Genomic DNA, 19629 nt, shown 5'->3' on the forward strand with positions numbered 1-19629 from the left:
GCGCACCGCAGGCACCTCGCGTGCATTCTGCGCTTTCGTTTTTTTTTTTGCGCCCGCTCTCCCGCACTTCCCCGCTGAACCATCACTAGAACGACCACCTTTCACTCTTCTTTGCTCCCTCCCCCGTGTCCTCCAGCGTCCGCACCGGGCACTGGCACCGCCGCGAGGCGGTCCACAAGCGCAGCATCGCGGCCAAGCTGTGCGCGCCTCCCCCCTCCGCGATGGACCCGATGATGGAGGGGGACGTGATGGACAAGTTGGAGGACATGTCTTCGGTGTATGACTTTGATCCGTTCACGGGGAACATACCGGCGACCAAAGTGGAGATAACCGTGTCCTGCAGGTGAGTGGAGGAGTTTGGGGAGCAGCGGGAAAGTTGTTGCTGCGAACGAACCGCGCCCAGAACCGAACGCACTTTTGGAGACGGGGATGGAGGCTTCGAGATGTGCCATTTTAGGCTTTTGCTTTAACTCGCTGAAAATATGACTTAGATATTAGACATTTCTGTTTGTTTCTGTGGTCTTGAAGTTGAAGTTGAGACGTAGCGTAACCACTCGGCTTTATGAGAAAATCACCTCTGCGTTTTGAGCATTTTACACAAAGTTCGTTGGTTATTTTGTGTGAATATTTGTATCACCTGATGAGTAGATGTGTCCAGTTTTGGGGCTCCACTGTTTTGTTTTCTGCTGTTGCTTTTAATTCAATATTTTAACAAAGGTTGCAATTTTGTCTGTCCCCAAATCGTGCGCTTTTGTGGATAACTGACTAGATATCTTATGTTTTCGATTAAAGACGTGACCACTGTGCTTCGATTAGTCGACTACAGTAAAGTGGATCAACAAATGGCAAAGGGAAAAGCTCAGAAAATGATGGTAGTACTTCGATTCTGGCACGAAAACATCAGCGTAGATGCGCAGAGAGAAGTACAAGTACACAGTCTACAAATGAAAACTCTTCTCTTCTCTGCTTTCTCCTTATAATCCTGTCACAAAATTAAGTTGAGTAATACAAAATTTGGTCAGCTAAGACTCCGCTGACCAACTGAACTATTTATTAAAAGACATGACTACATATTGAGGAAGAAGAAAAGACAAAGAAATAACCGAACATCACATTCACCATTGGTTAATATACATGTAGATCTGGTTTATGCTGTGCTTTGGAATGAAGTGTCATGAGAAACACAAGCAGAGGAGGAGAGGAGAGAGAGGAGGAGAGGAGGAGAGGAGGAGATGAGAGGAGAGAGGAGGGATGAGAGGAGAGAGAGGAGAGGAGGAGATGAGAGGAAGAGAGGAGAGGAGGAGAGGAGGAGAGAGAGAGGAGAGAGGAGGAGAGGAGGAGAGGAGGAGATGAGAGGAGAGAGGAGGAGAGGAGGAGATGAGAGGAGAGAGGAGGAGAGGAAAGGAGAGGAGGGGAGGAGGAGAGGAGAGAGGAGAGGAGAGAAGCAGAGGAGAGGAAAGGGAAGGAGAGGAGGAGAGGACAGGAGTGGAGGAGAGGAGGAGTGGAGAAACAGAGGAGATGCTCAGACTTGTGTTGCAGCCTGTTGTGGTTTGAGCCAAAATCACATCAGCTTTTCGATGCGTTTTTGAACCTTTAACTGAAATGTTTGTTAATCTCAGTCAAAATTTATTCAGTTAGTTGATAATAATGTCCCATGTTCCCACTTTCCTTTGAGCGTCGGCTGATCTGCTTGTCTTTTATCGGCTGTGACGGCTTCATTTTTTTTGAGGTTTGATTTTTCTCTTGGTCTTATATTTCACAAAATCAACTCCTATGAGCGTTTATCCATATTATAATGTTGTTACCTCCTCCAAAACACACCTGGAGTTGTGGTTTTAGTTTCATTTTCCACACCAAAGTATTGTTCATGCAGCTATGTTACTCGATCGTCTACATTAAACGTTCATTTCTCAGAAAGATCCTATCATCGTATTGACTTCTCGGGTTACTCACTCACTCAGTGGTTGGTTTGTCTCTCCTGTGATATATTATATATCTCGCTCGGTTTAAGTCATTAGGCATTTGCTACTGCACTCGGTTATAGAGTAGATACGAAGAAACAAACATAGGCTCGCTATTGAATAATTTTAAGAATTTATGACACATATTATATGTGTGTGTGCAACTCATACATAAGTTGGATTATGAATAGACTTTTAAAGTGGCCCTTAATCTCTACGCGCACACGATCGGAAATTCTCTTTAGATACTTGTAATTGAGAGATACTGTTTGGTGATAGGCACCGATCCTTAGAAGACAACAACAACAATCAAACAGTAACGTTAAGTGGTAATTGGCAAGAATATTTAATCCTGTAATTACTACTGTATTAATTATAAATTCTAATTTATCTATATTCTACTATATGATATATTACTTACGTGTAAAAATATTAGCATAATTTATATAATATATATTAGGGGTTAAGTGCAAAGTCCATCGTGCTAATAAAGCTTGTACATTTTTGTATAGATAATAGTTAGTTAACAATGTATTTTTCGCATATACAGTAAGTATCAGGATGATCATGATGTCTGGCGCTGTCTGTAAGAGATATACCAAGAGTATTTTTGTGTGTTCTTGTACATTGTGTATAGAGTTAGAGTTATAAATATATTTTGTTTACAAAGAAGTTTACCAGTTTTAGTTGCTTGTTTAAGAGGTGAATAGTAACACATTTTATGGTCACCACATACACTTGACATTTTGACTCGCAGGTTTTGAGGTATTAAAATGAGAGCACTCATTAGGTTTCATATGAACTTTGTGACTAGCAAGAAGATATGTACATATTGTGGTAACTCACAATGCAAAATCGATTTAAGGCCTCTTGACTTTATATCCTCTTGGAAGAAGGCTAGAATACACACCAATTTTTTGCACAATAATAATAGTGTTGGTTTAACTTTCAACGTGCAATAAGGTAGGCACTGACTAAAATTATCGGAGAGCTTGTATTGTATGGTTCAAGCTTCTTAGTAGTATATAAACCAAAAAACAGACACCATAAAAATACATAGAGAGAGTTAGAGCCTATGTAAACCAGATGATCTTTGCTATATTTTTGCTATCTTATGTATTTTTTGAATTTATTATCTGACCTAATTTAATTTAATATATATATGTTACATATTTTGTTCTTTCTATTAGTTTTACTTATTACTTTACTATTTAGTAGATGTTATGAGCTCACTTCAGTCGCCTTAAAATAATTTTCCCTGTTTCGTAGGTGAAATAAAGTTCGTACAAATAAAAGTCGCAATCAGTATCCTATGAGGGTATATATAAAACCGTTGTCATTTAAATTCATGGCTAGTTGTCACATCACGCATTATTGTTCATACTATCTCGATATATCAGGATCGGGTTTTGTGATGATGCATTAACATAGGTGACCTGACTGTGATCAAGGTGCTGTCCTCTCTTACTCGGTTTGATTGCCATTTACTATTGTCTGCTGGTGTCAGGCTGTGTCGTCGGTTGAGTTGTACGTCTAAAATGACTACAAGCCTACGCGTATACGCATCATTTACAACAATACGACGCCAGACTCTACCACTCTCACTGCAGGGATCCACGCTCTACGCACGTCGCGCTGCTCGTTTGACCCACTTATCGATCTCGTGTTTAGTTGTGCATGGCTCTGTGCACACAGCTCCTTGACGTGTTAGTCGAAACAAAATTAAACCACTCGTGAGCACTCATAGCGTCTCGAACTCACATAAACTAAGTCATGAGTGGACGATAATAATAACATTGGGAATCTAAGGCATCTCCGTATAAATATTCAATACGCTCTCTACGTTCCACAAACGATGCCCTCGACAGTTGATTAGAAAGTCGGGAAGTATCGAGGAGACTCTTCGTGACATTAAAATGGTTCTGACATCGGAATAGACGGTCAGGGTGTAATTCTATATAAGACTCGCTCTCCTTTGGTCTCCATGACTGCTAACAGAGCGCTAGATAGTTTTGAGAATGAATGGCTCTCTTAGAAGTTAATACTGAGTGACCTTCGGGCATCGCAAAAGTGTGAAAAATATCGCTAGTGAGTCCTTTTCTGTTCTGTGTCGCAATGTTTTCATAAAGATCAGACGTGTTTGCAGGTTTATCAGCGGAGATGCGTCGTATCGTTTAAATTGTTGGACAATACAGTATCATATGTGGGGCCATGCTGAATATGCGAGTAGATTGCGCAAAATGAAGAAGTATTTTTACAGATGATTTCTATTTGTGTCTCCGTGGAGAGAACTTATTTTGTGCAAGGGTAGGCTAGACAGTTTGATCGCGTGGTTTAGTTGCAGACACGCATAACTCATTCTTAGTCTCTCACATACTCATAAATTTGACATTTTCAACTGTTTGAAGAGAATCTAAATAAGTTTAGATCGAGTATTTTCATTATAATTGAACACGTGCATAGACACAAGAAATCAGGTGGTATTCAGTTAAAACAGATAAGAAGTCTTTAAGGGCATGGATTTTAAAATAAGATTAACTACACCTGAAATTAACCATCTGTATCACCAGAAATGATGGCGATTGCTCGTCCAGAAACAAAAGTCAGTTTGTTTTCTGTGTACCACAGTCAAGAGCGCTTTAACATATCCACCTGAGCCTAGGTATAATATAATGTTTGAACATACACATTAACGCGTACCTGAAATTTGAGAAGCGCTCACAGCCATCACATGCTCGCATATGGAACTGTGAAACACAGTTAACGAATAACATGCACAGAGTTGTCGATCTTAGACGGCAACATAGGTTACGATGTTATATCAAACTCTTTAACAAACCGAGATCCGAGTGGCACGGACTAATCCTGTCTGGAAAGGTGTGTGCAGCAGCGCCAATACAGTAACATTCGAAGCTCGTGTGAATGAATATGAACGGAAAGCGTCTATATTCCGTACGGACGCGACCACGGAGCGCTTCTCAGTTATTCTGTTACATTCCATAAAAGAGATGTAAACAACGAATATTTACAAAGCGGGAAGAAAGTATGTTTAAGGGAGACGAGCATGCTGTGTTGCGCTGTGCAGACCGCAATGTCGGAATGATTCGACTCGATACGATATCGAAGACAGTCGATCAGTGAATCAACGAGAAGGTTTATAGCGAGAAGATCACGACGTAGGTTGACCAATTGGACGTTGGTTCGTGCAATATCACAGAGACCGAACTTACTCGAATGCTCCCCAGTCAGTGGTATCAGCATTTATATCAGGGGTGTAGCTCCACTCAATCAGCTTGTCTTTGAATGAAGGCTAGTGCTGAACATTTGCCATAAGTTATTTCGGTCTCATACACAGATATAGAAATATCGTGGGTCAGTCACTGACAACCTGGCTGCACAAGTAACAGAGATAGTTCCTATCTTATGGGGTGTGCGCAAGCCCGATGATTTTTCTTCGCTCATATAGGTGATTCTACTACTTGTTGGCCATCCCGACGCGCAACACCTCCATTCGCTACTCCACACAAGTACGTAGAATAAACGACTTGAGAGATGACGATGTACTAGTAGGTTTGCGATAGATGGCGTTCTCGTCACATTAAGTATTCGAGACACCCAGGTGGAAAGTTAAGCAATTATTTTAAATTTGCAAAAGGCCCAGTTTTCTTCATCGCTAATCAGAATCAATTTGAAATATATCGGTCACTACATTAGTGAATAGTAGATTGTGTTCATGTTCCGCACTGTATCGGGTATAGAGAATTCAAATCTAAGTATCAGCAACTCTCTTAATGTATAACCATCCAGTTCCCCCCCTACTTGACACCAACAATGTGCCACATTAGCAAACACTGGTTCAACAAATACAGGTACTCACTGAGATTGCACACTGGTCGAACATAGCTGAATTATAGAAGAGAGATTCGCAGTGCCAGATTCCGATGCTATTCCAACGTATGCTACTCTATGCAATGTTAGTGACTTTTACAAGATGAATTAAAATATTATTACTAGCCTGGGCACACTTACCGCAGACATACCATATGTGACAAGATTCCTCATTTATTGGCGCAGCAGGGTGCGAACACTGCATCGCAACAGGAAAGATATCACCTAAGACGTGACTGTTGATCATACGCACGTATTCACTTGCAGTCATTGGGATTTGATGTTTTGGTGTTGCATATACAAGTCAGGAAAGGTGTAGAGTGACGAATTGAAAAACTGTTGGATAATGCTGACTACTTGTTGATTGTGTGAGCGACTTGTTAAACAACACAAATCAGCCTCTCATGGTTATAGTGAAAAGTTAATAGAAGAAGCTATAGAATAGATAGTCTAATGATGGCAGAGACCATACACTACAGACCACCACTGCAGAGTAGTAATATAAATACTAATCAATCTATGTGTACTTTCGCCTTAGGTGTTTGTTACCTGTGATGTGAATGACTCAGTGAAATACTGGACTGATTAAGGGGGAATATTATAATGCTATTTGCTTTGTGGTTGCGCGATGCTAAGACCAGTTGAGTGCTCCCATCAGTGCGTCTCCTCATTTCTCATATTCTTTGTATTGGCTTCTAATCGTTATGAGCTCAGACACCCTTTTGTTCTTTGTCATGTCTGTCGACGTGTGAGACTTTCTCAAGATGTAGAGATAGTGTGTGTGTTCCTTCGATGCTTACTTGAGTTATCGTGTATCCTATAGTTGTTTGATAATATATAGAACAAATAAATGGACACAAATTATATATATATGCTAACTTATATATATACTGTAGTTTGATCATAGTCTGTGCACATGTTTAGTTACATGCCAATATTTGAAATATATTAAATAATTATTTTTATAATAAAGAATGCAAATTCGCGACCATGCCTTGGTTGGGTTCCTGTCTCACAAATACCTTAAGACTGTCGATACTTAAACTCATCTTGTTCTGTGTAGTTATTTGCGCCACCTCCTCTTTAACAAGGTCAAAATTCGGTGTTTCTATATATTAGGATACAGCAGATATTGTTTTTGCATGATCCTCGTATAAATGTCCATATTATCATTCTACGCAAAAGAATGTAACTTAGTTTTAAAAGAAACGTACCAGCATGGCACAAATATTGTGACAAAAAGGTAGAAGTTGATTTGTGCAGTCTGCTATCAACTCGTGCAACTCTTATAGATAATAGCTCAGCCGTGGACTACCGTAGCATAAGCTTATAGCACACATTGCACTGATTTATCTTTTTGAATCCATACATGCTTTCGATGTGTTTGTGAGAATAGCATTTAATAGTAGATTGTTTGGATGCTGTATTTCTAGCACATTATACAGACTTATTGATGATTTTTCGTGCACATTCTTCTCTTTTGTGTAATTCTTAAGTCTGAGCACTCATATACTCGCGTCATATTAATTATTGGCTTCTTTTTTTTTTTTTATGTCCAAAAAGCTACTTGGTGGGTTCGAAATCTAATGATTAACAATGTTACTATTGTGTGTGTTTACTTGATATGAAATAGATGACACATGTGTAGCTCGTGAATGTCGATTACTGTTTCTTGTTTTTGCGCATTTATGTAACATATACTCTTTATGTGTTTTAAGCACGAGATACACGGGTGTCTTAGTATTAAAGCAGAGCCTCACAATATGTGTGCTAACTTATTTATCATCGCAAACTTGAAGAGACAGCAGATATTTATAGATTGTAGGATAAAAGCAAATCAAGTAAAGAGAAAAGGAGGGTGTTTTGGTGGCTGAGTAATAAGGCCTAAACTATTATTACGTTTCAGAGACTGGGATATCAACTAAAGTTAATAGTCTATGAAAAGCTGTGGAGTGTTATATACATAGAAACAATTTACAAAATATTTTAAGCGTGCATCGATACCAAAAAATGAAAAAGTAATTAACGAACAGGTAGCAATAAGTCAGTCATATCTTTATATTTGAAATCTGAATATATACTGGCTTCTTGAGAGTTCTCGTGTCGTGGTGAGAAGAGATAGTTGGCAGAACGTGGACTTCTCCTCCTCATCATCATTCATCAGGATGGTCCTTTTGTCTCTTGCTTTGGGCGAAGACGTGCCAATCTAGGGTGAGCGCCTGTATTATTGTCTCAGACTGGGTTCTGTGCTAGGAACTCTCAGTCCTATCTTCCAAGATAGTAGACTAGTAGACGGTGATCTCCGTCCTTCGTCTTCCTCTGAGGAAGACGAGGAAGTGATCCATTCACAGCAATTTCATTCATCAGAGCAAGTGATCATGACAATCTAAATAGACGTAAAGCATATCCGGCAATAGTAAGAAGAGGCAGAAAGGTGTAGTATAAAGATGGTGCTAGTTTTTCTTAAAAAGAGAGGTGTACTACTGTGTAACTTTTTGTTCGATAGGTGGCTGCACTGGGAGGACGCATGCGCTTATGTCGTTTTTCGGCCATGCGTAGTAGTTTACAGGTGAGCTTATCACTAGTCATGTAGACATATGTTTCTAGAAAGCACGCTCTCATGTCCTATGGGTCTTGGTTACACATTTCTACTCGTCACTCGTGAGACGCCAAGTACGCCAAACACTCAGCTCACACAGTTCAGAAGGGAAGGTATGTTTTTTACGCTATTAATGTGCTTGTATGCTCGTGAGTGAATCATCAGTAAGTAGTAAGAAGGTGAAAGTTAGTAGCATGGTAGGATGTGTTGCATAGTTTATATAATGTCATAATTGCATAGAGAACATTCATAATGTACAGAGCAATGGTGCAAAATTCTGAGAACAAGCAGATGAGATCACGACTGTGAGGCTCCTAATTGCGCACAGACAAAAGGTGTGATGCAGATAGGTGAGGATTTTTGGGTGTGTTTTGGTCGTACCGAGTGTTCCGTGTTCATTTTAAACGAGCGCCAGGAGGTGTTCATCACAGGCTCACGCATCCTCGACAGCCGAGTACAGGGATAGATAGCACATAGGGAGGGAACGACATCTAACGCACGTCTTCCTTCCTCTCCTCATCCCTCACTCTTTCAGATCTATAACAGGTGCCCGAGACACTCTGGTTTGGGATAAGTAGGAACTATAGATTTGAGCTTTTACATTGTAGTGGTATTCTCTTTGTTGTAGTACTATGAAAGAATTTACAAAAGACTAGTGAGTTCATTTAAGACGCATGTGTAAGGAGACTGTAGAGCATGTTGATTTATAGCATTGCGCGCTATATTAGCTTGTTTTTGGATCTGTTTCAATATGTGTAACGTCTACAAGTGTATGGTTTCTCAGCACAAACACACCTGAAAAAGTTTCTGTTTTGTTTTTCCATTCAACACAAATTGGGCTACAAATCCGTCGACTTAATTTGGAGTTAGTGTTATTTTACTCGGCCACAAGTAAGTTATATTGTGTTCTATAGTTTCTCTACAAGCTTGAAAACAATACCTAATAACTTGATGTAGTCATTGCTAGTTTGGCACATTTGTGGTACTTTCCTCTTATAGACTTATACCTCACTTTCTCAATTACACTCTTTGCTCGCATAAAATAAACAGTATAATCTCAATGCGATTGAATTCCTACTAGTACTATTTAGAATGGAGGGAGTGTCTCATAGTTTCAGAATAGACGGCGAATCCATAGATTTGGGGGGCGGAAGTGAACAGTAGAAGAGACGCAAGCCCCTTGAAGAAACACAGTTCGGATCTTGTGTTCATGGCAAGCATAAATGGGGCTTGTATGTTGTTGCTCGCTTAGTTGATTATCATGATGTGCTACTATTTGTGTATACGGTGGATACGGTGTCAGATTGAAGGAAAACGTCACGACTATATTTTAGAGTCACACTGTGAGAGACATCACAGAGTGAAAGATAGACGCTTATTAAGTATTTGAAGACAGCAAAGGTCGAGACACTAAATGCGAAAAAATGGCTGACGGAAGTATATTCAACACGTATATGTGTGATCTAGAATATCAACAAACCTATGTTTTGGTCGCTGGTATGTTTTGTGCTGAGGTAACAAAGAGCCATATTATATTAGTTGATTATGAGATACCTGTATATTAGTTGTAGATTACATGATTGTTGGGCCTGTATTTTTATAATGGCATTATACTTCACATTTGATTAAGCTTCATTATTTGCACATTAATATCTTCGTTTTGGTGATCAGAGTGACGCGTATACTGCCCTCTCCGTATGTAATAACCTTACACCCAGATGTAAACAAATATTAGACCATTATAATGAAATAAATCATCGACACATCGGCGTTTTGAAGACTCAAGGTTGGTGAAAAAGGACCCACTATACACGTAACCTGACGCAAAACAAAAAATTAGATACTTAGACCAACTACACAAGATACCGAATTTTTGTTATTGTCTATGACCATTAACTATTTTGTAGTTATCTGGTGTAATGTAAGAAAACGATGTCGTGTGTAAGATTTATATGGTGCATAGATGATAGTTTCGTGATATACACTGTTCACCATCACTAGTTATGTATAGTGTCAGGTAAATCTTACTGATAATTAAGCATTAACCTCTCCAGGAAAATGTTTGAAACTGTCGATAATTCTAAAGACACGCCAAGTAGCTTATTTTTTCTTCATTCAGATAGAGCGCTGGCCTTTTCAACTCGTGAAGATTGTTGCTTATTCTTTTGTTTCTCAAACATCTAGAACTGCTCATATGTAGTAAGATAATCACTTTTGCCTTGCTACTGATTGGTTTTTCTATATAATCTCTTTTTACTTGTTAAGCAAATCATCTCTATATTCTGTATTCTACAGCAGCTCGTTGTGTTAGTTATCGTAGTCTTTCGGTTCTTCTAGAGAATCTCGCTCAGACGCTCGACGTTTTTTGCATCTCACAGTTTGATAGACTTTAGCGTCATCGTGATCATGTGACATCATACCAGCGAAGATCACTTCTCGCTATATTTGCGCTGGTATCAAGTACTCTTTCTTACGAACTCCGATCGAATTCTGGGTGTCTAAGTGTTCTTACTCAATTCGTTCCTTTGTGACAATGGGTGGGCAGTCAACAGAAGAGTACTCAGAATTGGCTTTACTATTCCTGATAATATGTATAAACTACTACTCATTGTTGTATTTTTGTCAGTGGAAGACATAGCAGAAAATTGTACTCCAAGGTGGCATATTTTCTGTTGAGACTAGTGAAACACGTGGCGATCTCTATTGTGTATGTAGCCTGGTACATCTGTAGATCACATTTGTGACGTGCCGTGACACTTTATCACTCAATTGCTGTGTACCCAAATGAAAGAGACTAGAGTCTCTCACTCACGCTACTTTGTACACGCGTGAGACAGGTGTCAGCGATTATGTGCATGTCTTTGTTGTAGAACTTAGAGTTTCTTCGGCGCAACGTGGAATATAGCGAAGTTCGACAAAATTCGAGATAGAAGCAATAAAACAGTTATAATATCTTCTGCAGTAGCCAACAGTCTTTTCCAGTTAGTCACCGACATCTCACACTACTTTATATATAGAAATCGACACCAGGATCATATAATACTGTCGCACAATTTGTGTAGAATGCCTGTGGGAAAAGTATTTTCACATTTGTTTATTCAATGACTGGCAGAAAAAAATTAAGCACCTTTTTTAGACTAATAAGGTCTTGATGTCATGTAGTGGTCTTTCTCGTGTTTTCCTCTGTAGGTTCGCGATCTGGCGGAGCGTCCCTCCAGTACAGCGCATCAAGCGGAAGTGAGAAAAGGTCAAACACACGAGGCCTGAAGCGCGCTGCTGTCTGATCACTTTTTTGAGACAGTTGTTTGCATTACAAGCACTTAGCCTCGGTAAATAGGGGCTTGGTGGCTGGTCAGGGTTGTTGTGTCGTGGGTGGCCAGCGCGCCTGGGGCTGTTAGGAAGTCGGCGGGCGATCTGTTATGGATAGCCGGATTTCCATAGTCACCTCGAATTTTCTTGCTACTACCACTATAACAGGTACGCATCGTCCCTCTGATTACATATCGCGATGGAGCACGCACCGTTATGAGGCAAAATAAAGTTTGTGAACTTGATCGGTACAATGGACAGTTAGTTCTCTGAGGTCTCACAGTGGACTCATAGATTGAAAACCATCACCCCATTATAAAGCATTTAGGTGAATTCTGAGCATCTGCAGCCCTAAATATTCACTAAGTACAATTAACACAACAAGTTAGCACCACAAAACCGTACCACTGCTGCTAGCGTCAAAGTTAGCAAGCAATTAATGATAAGGAAAACCCGTAGAATGAGGGATCATTGTGGGTTACAGGTAAACTCTCAAGAGGAATATGTGCTCTTTCTGGTCATAATCTCTTTGCGTAAGCGATCAAGCTTTGCCGGAAAATGAGACGTGTCTTAACAAGAAAAGTAAAAAACTGGTATTAACACATCAAAACTTGCTCCATAATTTGTGAGACACTAATATCACACCAACACTCACATTCATCAAACAAGGGCCTAGATGATAGCAATTTGCAATTGTGGGCTGAACAAATTCAATAAGGTGAAAATTGAGCTAAATGGTCACTCATACTTTATTCATACTTTGTGGCTATCAACGCCCATCTGCCTGGACGCAGGGCTCACGCTCCACTTCTGTTCACTTGAGGAGATTATACCGCAAATTTGATATGTCTAATAATCTAATAGGCTCAACTATATTTAATTATAATTATATACTATCTTAATTAATTGTTAGTACTACATCCAAAATAGATATAGTGAATAAATACTATATAATATATATATTATTATATTAATATAATTAATATATATAAATGATTCTCGATTGATAAAAAACTTGTGACAAATTGTGAGGAAGTTTTGAAAACTTTGAAAAGCCCAAACCACTACAACCACGTAACCACGTAATCCCCGCGCACCGGCGAGTCAGTTACACCAGAAACGTAGAGAGTTTGATTGACGACCTAACAGCCAATAGAAAATGAGGCAGCCTTGTTATCTGTTGGCTGATGTTTATCTGTCCTCACTGCATCCATAGTTAATAGATTTTCATTAAAATCTTTTTTTTTTTGGTCGTCATAATTACAATGCTGCTGCATCTATGTAACGGTATTTTAAACTTTCATTGACAATTTAAGACCAAAAAAAAAGATCCTCCATACAACCTTTAATGCGTCAAATGAGAACTTAACGCATCAAATAACATTTTGACGCATCAAATAAGCTTGTAATATGTGTCACATAAGGTGTTAAACGTGTTAAATATATGCGTAAATGTGAACAGTTTGGCTTGCCGTACACTTCCACCTGACAACTCTGATCTGTTTAAACTATGAGGATTCTACATCGTTCTACCGTCGGTTTCTTGCCGTTCTTTGCTGATATCTTTTACAGAGAAACAAAATGTTTATCAGAAGAAATGAAAAAATACATGAATAGAATTTCTTGTGCAGTTTTCTATAGTTGGGATGAGTCATACAGGCCAAGGACGTGGTACAATACGATTCTCGTGGTGAGTCTAGTCTCTTGTGTTGTTGAGGTGAGAGGCGTCTGTGCTTTGTGCGGAAGAGTTAATGTAATCACTTTTTTCGTCTTGCTAAAGGCGCTTGTACCTGAGTCTTAAAAATATGAAAAACAGAACTAACTCATTGTAAACAGTTTGCAGTGGTCCAAAGTTCCTCCTCACTTACCTTATGTATTCTGAGTATCCTCATTATTCACCATGATGAGTAGAGCTGGTATCATTAGCAAGCTGTTGATACGATGCATACCTCGATACATAGGCCACGATACGATACATATCTCCATACAGTAGGGTGACCATATTTCCATTTGTGAAAACCCGGACACTTTACCGCGGGTGGGGTGTGGGGCCTCGACATTGAGCTACAGTCATCCCTCGATATATCGCGGTTCACCTTTCGCGGTCCACCGTTTCGCGGATTTTCTTTTATTTTTGTGTGTGTCAATTTTGCATTTTTTTTTTTAACACATGGGTGGGTCAGGACTAAACCAGGTCTAAACCAGGACTAATCTTGGACTTAAGAAAGAGAACATTGAGGCAGGGGGTCCGCAAAGTGCGATCGGGCAATTGCTGCGTTTACCTCCGTGAGGTTCTGAGCTCTACACCGGTCCTTTTCTCCTGCGGTCACCTCCGAGCCCGTCCCGACAGTGAGTCCTGTTTCAGTTCTGGTTTAGTCCTGGTTTACTCCTGTTTTAGTCCTAGTTCAGTCCTGGATTAGTCCTCCTCTTCAAGTCCTGGAATCAGTCCTAGGTTAGTCCTGGGTTAGTCCTGGTTTAGTCCTCCTCTTCAGTCCTGGTTTAGTCCTGGTTTAGTCTTGGTTCAGTCCATGGCGTAGGCAGCGCAAAAGTTTGATATAATCTCGGGTTAATGGGCGGGTATGGGTCTCCAAAAATGGCCCCATGCAGGACTTTGCGCTGTAGGGCTGCATTACGGAATAAATGAATCTTCGTTTCATTACATAAAGAAGGAGGAAAATAATAAAAGGACGACAGCAGCAATAAGTTTTAAGAAGGATGTAAAAAGAGTTGCACCTGTCCTGTCTGAAAAAAGTGTATAAAGTGTGTGCTGAGGGGTTTTACAGACTTAAACCAGATATAATAATTGTAAAATATAAAGTTGACTACTTCGTGGATTTCACCGATCGCTGGATGTTTTTAGAACGTAACCCCCACAATAAACCACTGTACTCTCACCTCACAACCTGTGCACATGACCTCTCACTTGTCCCGACCGGGATGGACATCGGAGAATTTCTTGTACAAGTCATTGTTAAATGCACATTTGTGTTTCGGCATGTTGCAGACTGACCGACTGTTTGTGTCTCACTCCTTCTGAGTCACAGAGCTATGAGAGATGCTCAATTTAATGCCCCCAATGAATGGTCATGAAAACCTGGACATTTGCATCACTTAAAAAAAAAAAAAAACCCGGACGCCCAGGACAGGACGCAAAATACGGACATGTCTGGGGAAAAATGGACATTTGATCACCCTACCATACAGTGCACTTTTGTTTCGATATGATACATTTCAAATTGACTGGATGCGGTTAAATTAAAAACAAAGGCTAAATCATGTCTGTGATAATAAAAGTCTTTGTTAAACCACTTCTTGTGCAAAGTTCATATGAAACACAAACATTTTAATCATGAGAACAGTGAAAATGTCAAATGTGTCACATAAACAAGTTTCCTTCCACTAAACAAACAACAAAACTGTAGCTGTAACAAAATAACTTAGTTAATAAAACATCCCAAAAAATACTCTTGGAGATATTGATACAGCAGCCCATGATATCAATACTGTACCATCACATTACGAAACGATACGATATATATCAACATTTCAATATTTTTGCACACCCCCAATGATGAGTTTATAAGCACTTTTTACAACTTTCAGATACAGAGCTGAGTATGCAAACAATAACTAGCATGCTAACCACACACTTCTTGATTATCTGACAAAAAAAAGCTTTTTTGTATTTTGATTACTGCTACACCGCAGGAGTACTTCTATACTACTGCTCAGCTGCTTCTACAATACATGTGCACCGGAGCGAGATGCACTCTGTCGTATTTAGATTTTCGAGCCAATTATCCCGTCAGAAAGCAGGATGTGTTCCTCTCTGTTCGAGGTTAGGATGTTTGGACATTTTGTTGTTTGCAAATGAAGTGATGTTGTTGCTTTGAAATGTTCCCCAGTATGGAATTAAACTGGCATTTATTCAATGACAGATGTTTTTATTTTACATAGCGCATTCTCCACAGATACGACCTGTAATCTGGCAAAGTGTAGTCATCTGATTGTCCTCGTGGAGATGGATACGTTTAGTGCCACACTGTGGAACATTCACAATAATCGTAAACATTAAATTGGATATTTTAACAGCCTTAACTAGTATTTTATATATTTATTTATGTACGTATTCACTTATTATTATTATTATTATTATTATTATTATATTAATAAGACGTCTTGTGCTTGTGTCTGCTTTTTACCAATAATCTATGACACCTGTGGAGAGTCATTTCCACACTATAAGCTGCTACTTTTTTCTCACACTTTGAACCCTGCAGCTTAAACAATGATTCGGCAAATATATGGATCAGGTGAGTGCGTAAATGACGAGAAGAAGCGTCTCAAACGTCAGTAGCCGAACATCCACTCATACCTGATCCATACACCTATCCCCGCCCCCAGGAGAGTCTGAAATCTGCTGAAGTCCTACAAGACACTGACATGATACAGACAGAACAGAGACTCTTTCTGCAGGAGACATGCACAATAGATCGAAGTGACAGAGGTCGAGACAGACGGGTGGAAGAGAAAAAAACGATGTGCCATTGCTGAAGAAGATGCTGTTTGATTGTGTTTTGAACAGTTATTTTGCGCTTCATGCACACACCCTCCTCAGACGATGCAGCTTTTAAAGGCGACTGATGTGGCTGTGGAAGAAGAAAATCGACCTGCTGCACGTGAGCTCGGCATCAGTGAGTTGAACATGAGATTTTGGCGATGGCAGCGTGACGAACTGACTCAAAGAAAAAAGACAACAAAAGCTTTCAGATGTGTGAAGAATCCCTTAGTCGTCCAGGTAGAATCCATGGCGAGGAGAAAATTCAGTTTCAGCTGCTGGACACTTCCTTATATCTGCAGGGAGGAGCTAACTACACTGAAACTAACACACACACTTGTTTACAGTTTCTGTTTGTTAGTTCGGACTTTTGATCTGTACAGGGTGTGGGATCTAATTAGCAGAACAACTCATGGCCATAATGGAGCTTCCACACCTCTGGACCTGACCTGGATACACCTGTTGTTCTCTTGTTTGTTTTGAATTAGGTTTGAAGATGGAGTTGTAAATAGGAGACAGATGGACAAAACACTGAGCCACAAATAAAGCAATGTGGTCTACTCCATTCAGTGCAGTGAAGACTGCAGTAAACGCTACACTGGAGAAACAAAACAGACACTTCACAAGAGGATGAAACAACACAGACGAGAGAGCAGCCGTGGACCTCAGTCTGCTGTACATCTCCACTTAAAAGCCACGGGCCACTCATTTGAGTTTGGAATTTGGACTATACTGTATATCTACAATTCTTTTCAAATTTAGTTGATGCGGCTTATATTCAGGTGTGCTCAATAGTCCAGAAATTACCATACATTTTAAATTGCAATATTGACTTCTGTGTCCATTGGGAGCTGATGTCACCGTAAATGTGATCACAGCAAAGCACCGCAGGCTGTGGGCCCCTCTTAAGCCGGGCGTGCACTGTGCGATTTTTGACCCTTTTTGTGCGACTGTTTTGGGGATTGGGCCGAGTTTTGGCTTCATTCGTGTGCCGTGCTTCGTGTAGTAAACATGGGGTAAAGAAAACCGATTAATACCTCACGATCAGCTCCCGATCGGCATTTGTAGGTTGCAAGAAAATCAAACTTGTTTGAAATCCAGTTGCCTCTCATGAAGCCAGAATCTGTCAGACTGCACATGCGTGGACACAGAAGAGGAAACAGGATATGAGGTTGTGGAGGAAGGTGGCACCGGTGAGTGTTTTGGATACAGGACATGGAGGTGCAGCTAATCGAGCAACACAGAACAAAAGTTAGGTGAAAAACTTGATGCTACTTACCTCCAATTCCCTCTGAAGAACTGACAACCCGTACTGCCCACGTCTACGCAGACATTTCTTTGACCAGATTTGATGTCTCTTCTTTTTGGGCTTGTCTGCGCAGAGAATGGCACAAATTGTCAAGGCAGCGCGTCTGATTTTTGCCTGGATCAGCATTGTATGTTTCTAATTCCATGGTTTTCTTCTTCCTGGTTTTCTACTTCTGGAACAACAACTCCGGTCATTATGTGAACGTACAGTGCGTGCAGGGAACATGAGAACATGATTCGTGAACTGTGAACTTTTAAACCCTGCGATTTGGTCGTACAGTTTAACCTGGGGCTGAGTGACATGACAGAAAATATCGCGCAGTATACGCCTGGCATTATGGAGAGCAGCGCATCACACTAGAGCAGAGCTTTTTTTTTTTTTTTTTTTTGTATCAAAACTACATGACACTGATGAATTTTACATGTATCACTGATTAAGAAAATCATACTGGAGAGGGAAGTGCGTACGTCTCAGTGGGCGTGCACGTGTGGAGGTGAAAACAGGAAGATCGGAGAAATGACTTCAGGAGAATAATGACTTCACTAATCACTCCAAATACAACTTCAGAGGGTCACCGAGAAGGAAACAATTACGACGTGGTTAAAAGCTCTGAGAAGTCCATTTTGCTCCCATCCGTCCCTCTTTCAGCAGAGAGGGTCTTTTTCACTTTTAAACATTCAGAGCTTTTCCCAGCAGCAGCAGCAGCAGTGATGGTGGCTTCCTGACCTACTTTTATAACTCTGTCTCCAACCTCCACCAAACCAAAAATAACATGTGGAAACAGCTCAAGTTCTCCCCGAGTGACGAGCAGCTCCAGACCTCACTTAAATTTGACACAGAGCTGTAGGATTATTTACATTCAGCTCTCAGTTTGAATGGACGCAATTAGCAAATCGCAAAGGCTGCTAATTTATTTTATTTTTTATCTATATCTTTTTATCTATATCTCTTTTTTTTTTCAAGTTGAATCATTTTCTCCACAAACAGCAACATCTCTCAGAAATGTGGTTCTTGAATTAGTTTGTCAGTTCAGACGTCAGCATTTTTATCAGTTCTGCTGGCTGTGTTTGCAACAGTATCAGATCAGATACTAACTGATACTAAAACTGCCATCAAAACTAGATACTCATTTGAGCAGGATATTAAAAAAAAAAAAAAAATTCACAGAAGAGAAATGAACTTTTCCTGAATGTGTTTAGAATGATGTTGAGCTGGATCAGAGCAAGTGTCAGAGCACATAGACTAGTACACACACATGGACCAACATGAACCTACACAGCAAATAGCGAAGTGTTAAAATTGACTCTCACAGAAACAATTTGAACATTTTCTCAGTTTCTCAGAGTTTATATGAGTCCAATCTGTTCCAGAGTTAATTTAACATTTTTGTTATGTTTATTAAGAAATACTGGACCAAAGTTCTTGTTTAAGCCTGAAATCAAGAGTTATATTAATGTTTTGAGAGTAAACAGATAACACTTTGTAGAGTTATCCTGATTTAGCTAAACAACACACAGAGGTGTTTTATTTTTACACTTTATTTGAGTAAATTTAAGATGAAATTATGAACAAAACTGGTTCAAACTGATTTTCTCTCATGGGAGTTTGAAGTGGTGGGTGGGAGGAGCCAAATTAACACTAAGGGAAGTTAAAATAACACTAAGAGAAACTGACTTGAAGTTGAAACAGATTTGTATTTTTATGTATAAAATTCTTTATACTATGACCATGATCCTCAGTCATTTCACATTTTACTTTAAAACTAATGCAGAGATTCATAAATACAAAACTCATCAAAATCTTAATTTTCATCCAAAATGTGTCACATCCAGAGTTCAGTTCAGCTCTTCGATACAGAGGCGGGAAATTGTGGAGCAGTTTTTACAACTGGTTAGTGACAGCAGCAGAAATGTTGTTTAAAAAAGAGTTTGAGGAAATGTTTGATATTTCACGATAATGTTTGATAATCTTTCAATTGTGGATGTTTCATTTTGTTTTAATCCAT

At 39.7% G+C, this 19629-nt stretch overlaps 1 protein-coding gene across 4 annotated transcripts in view; it reads left to right on the forward strand.

Annotated features, from left to right (window-relative positions):
* Positions 1 to 233: 233 nt before the first annotated feature.
* Positions 234 to 19629, forward strand: part of cpne5b (copine Vb) — a 336051-nt gene continuing 316655 nt past the window's right edge. For all 4 annotated transcript variants that reach the window (XM_055160489.1, XM_055160490.1, XM_055160492.1 and 1 more), the window contains exon 1: positions 234 to 343. In XM_055160489.1, coding sequence (XP_055016464.1) covers positions 234 to 343 — 110 coding nt within the window. The remainder of the gene's footprint in view (positions 344 to 19629) is intronic.

The sequence above is a fragment of the Boleophthalmus pectinirostris genome, unplaced genomic scaffold (genome assembly GCF_026225935.1).
Source record: "Boleophthalmus pectinirostris isolate CB_2022bp ecotype Guang Dong unplaced genomic scaffold, ASM2622593v1 HiC_scaffold_3, whole genome shotgun sequence".
NCBI classification, from domain to species: Eukaryota; Metazoa; Chordata; class Actinopteri; order Gobiiformes; family Gobiidae; genus Boleophthalmus; species Boleophthalmus pectinirostris.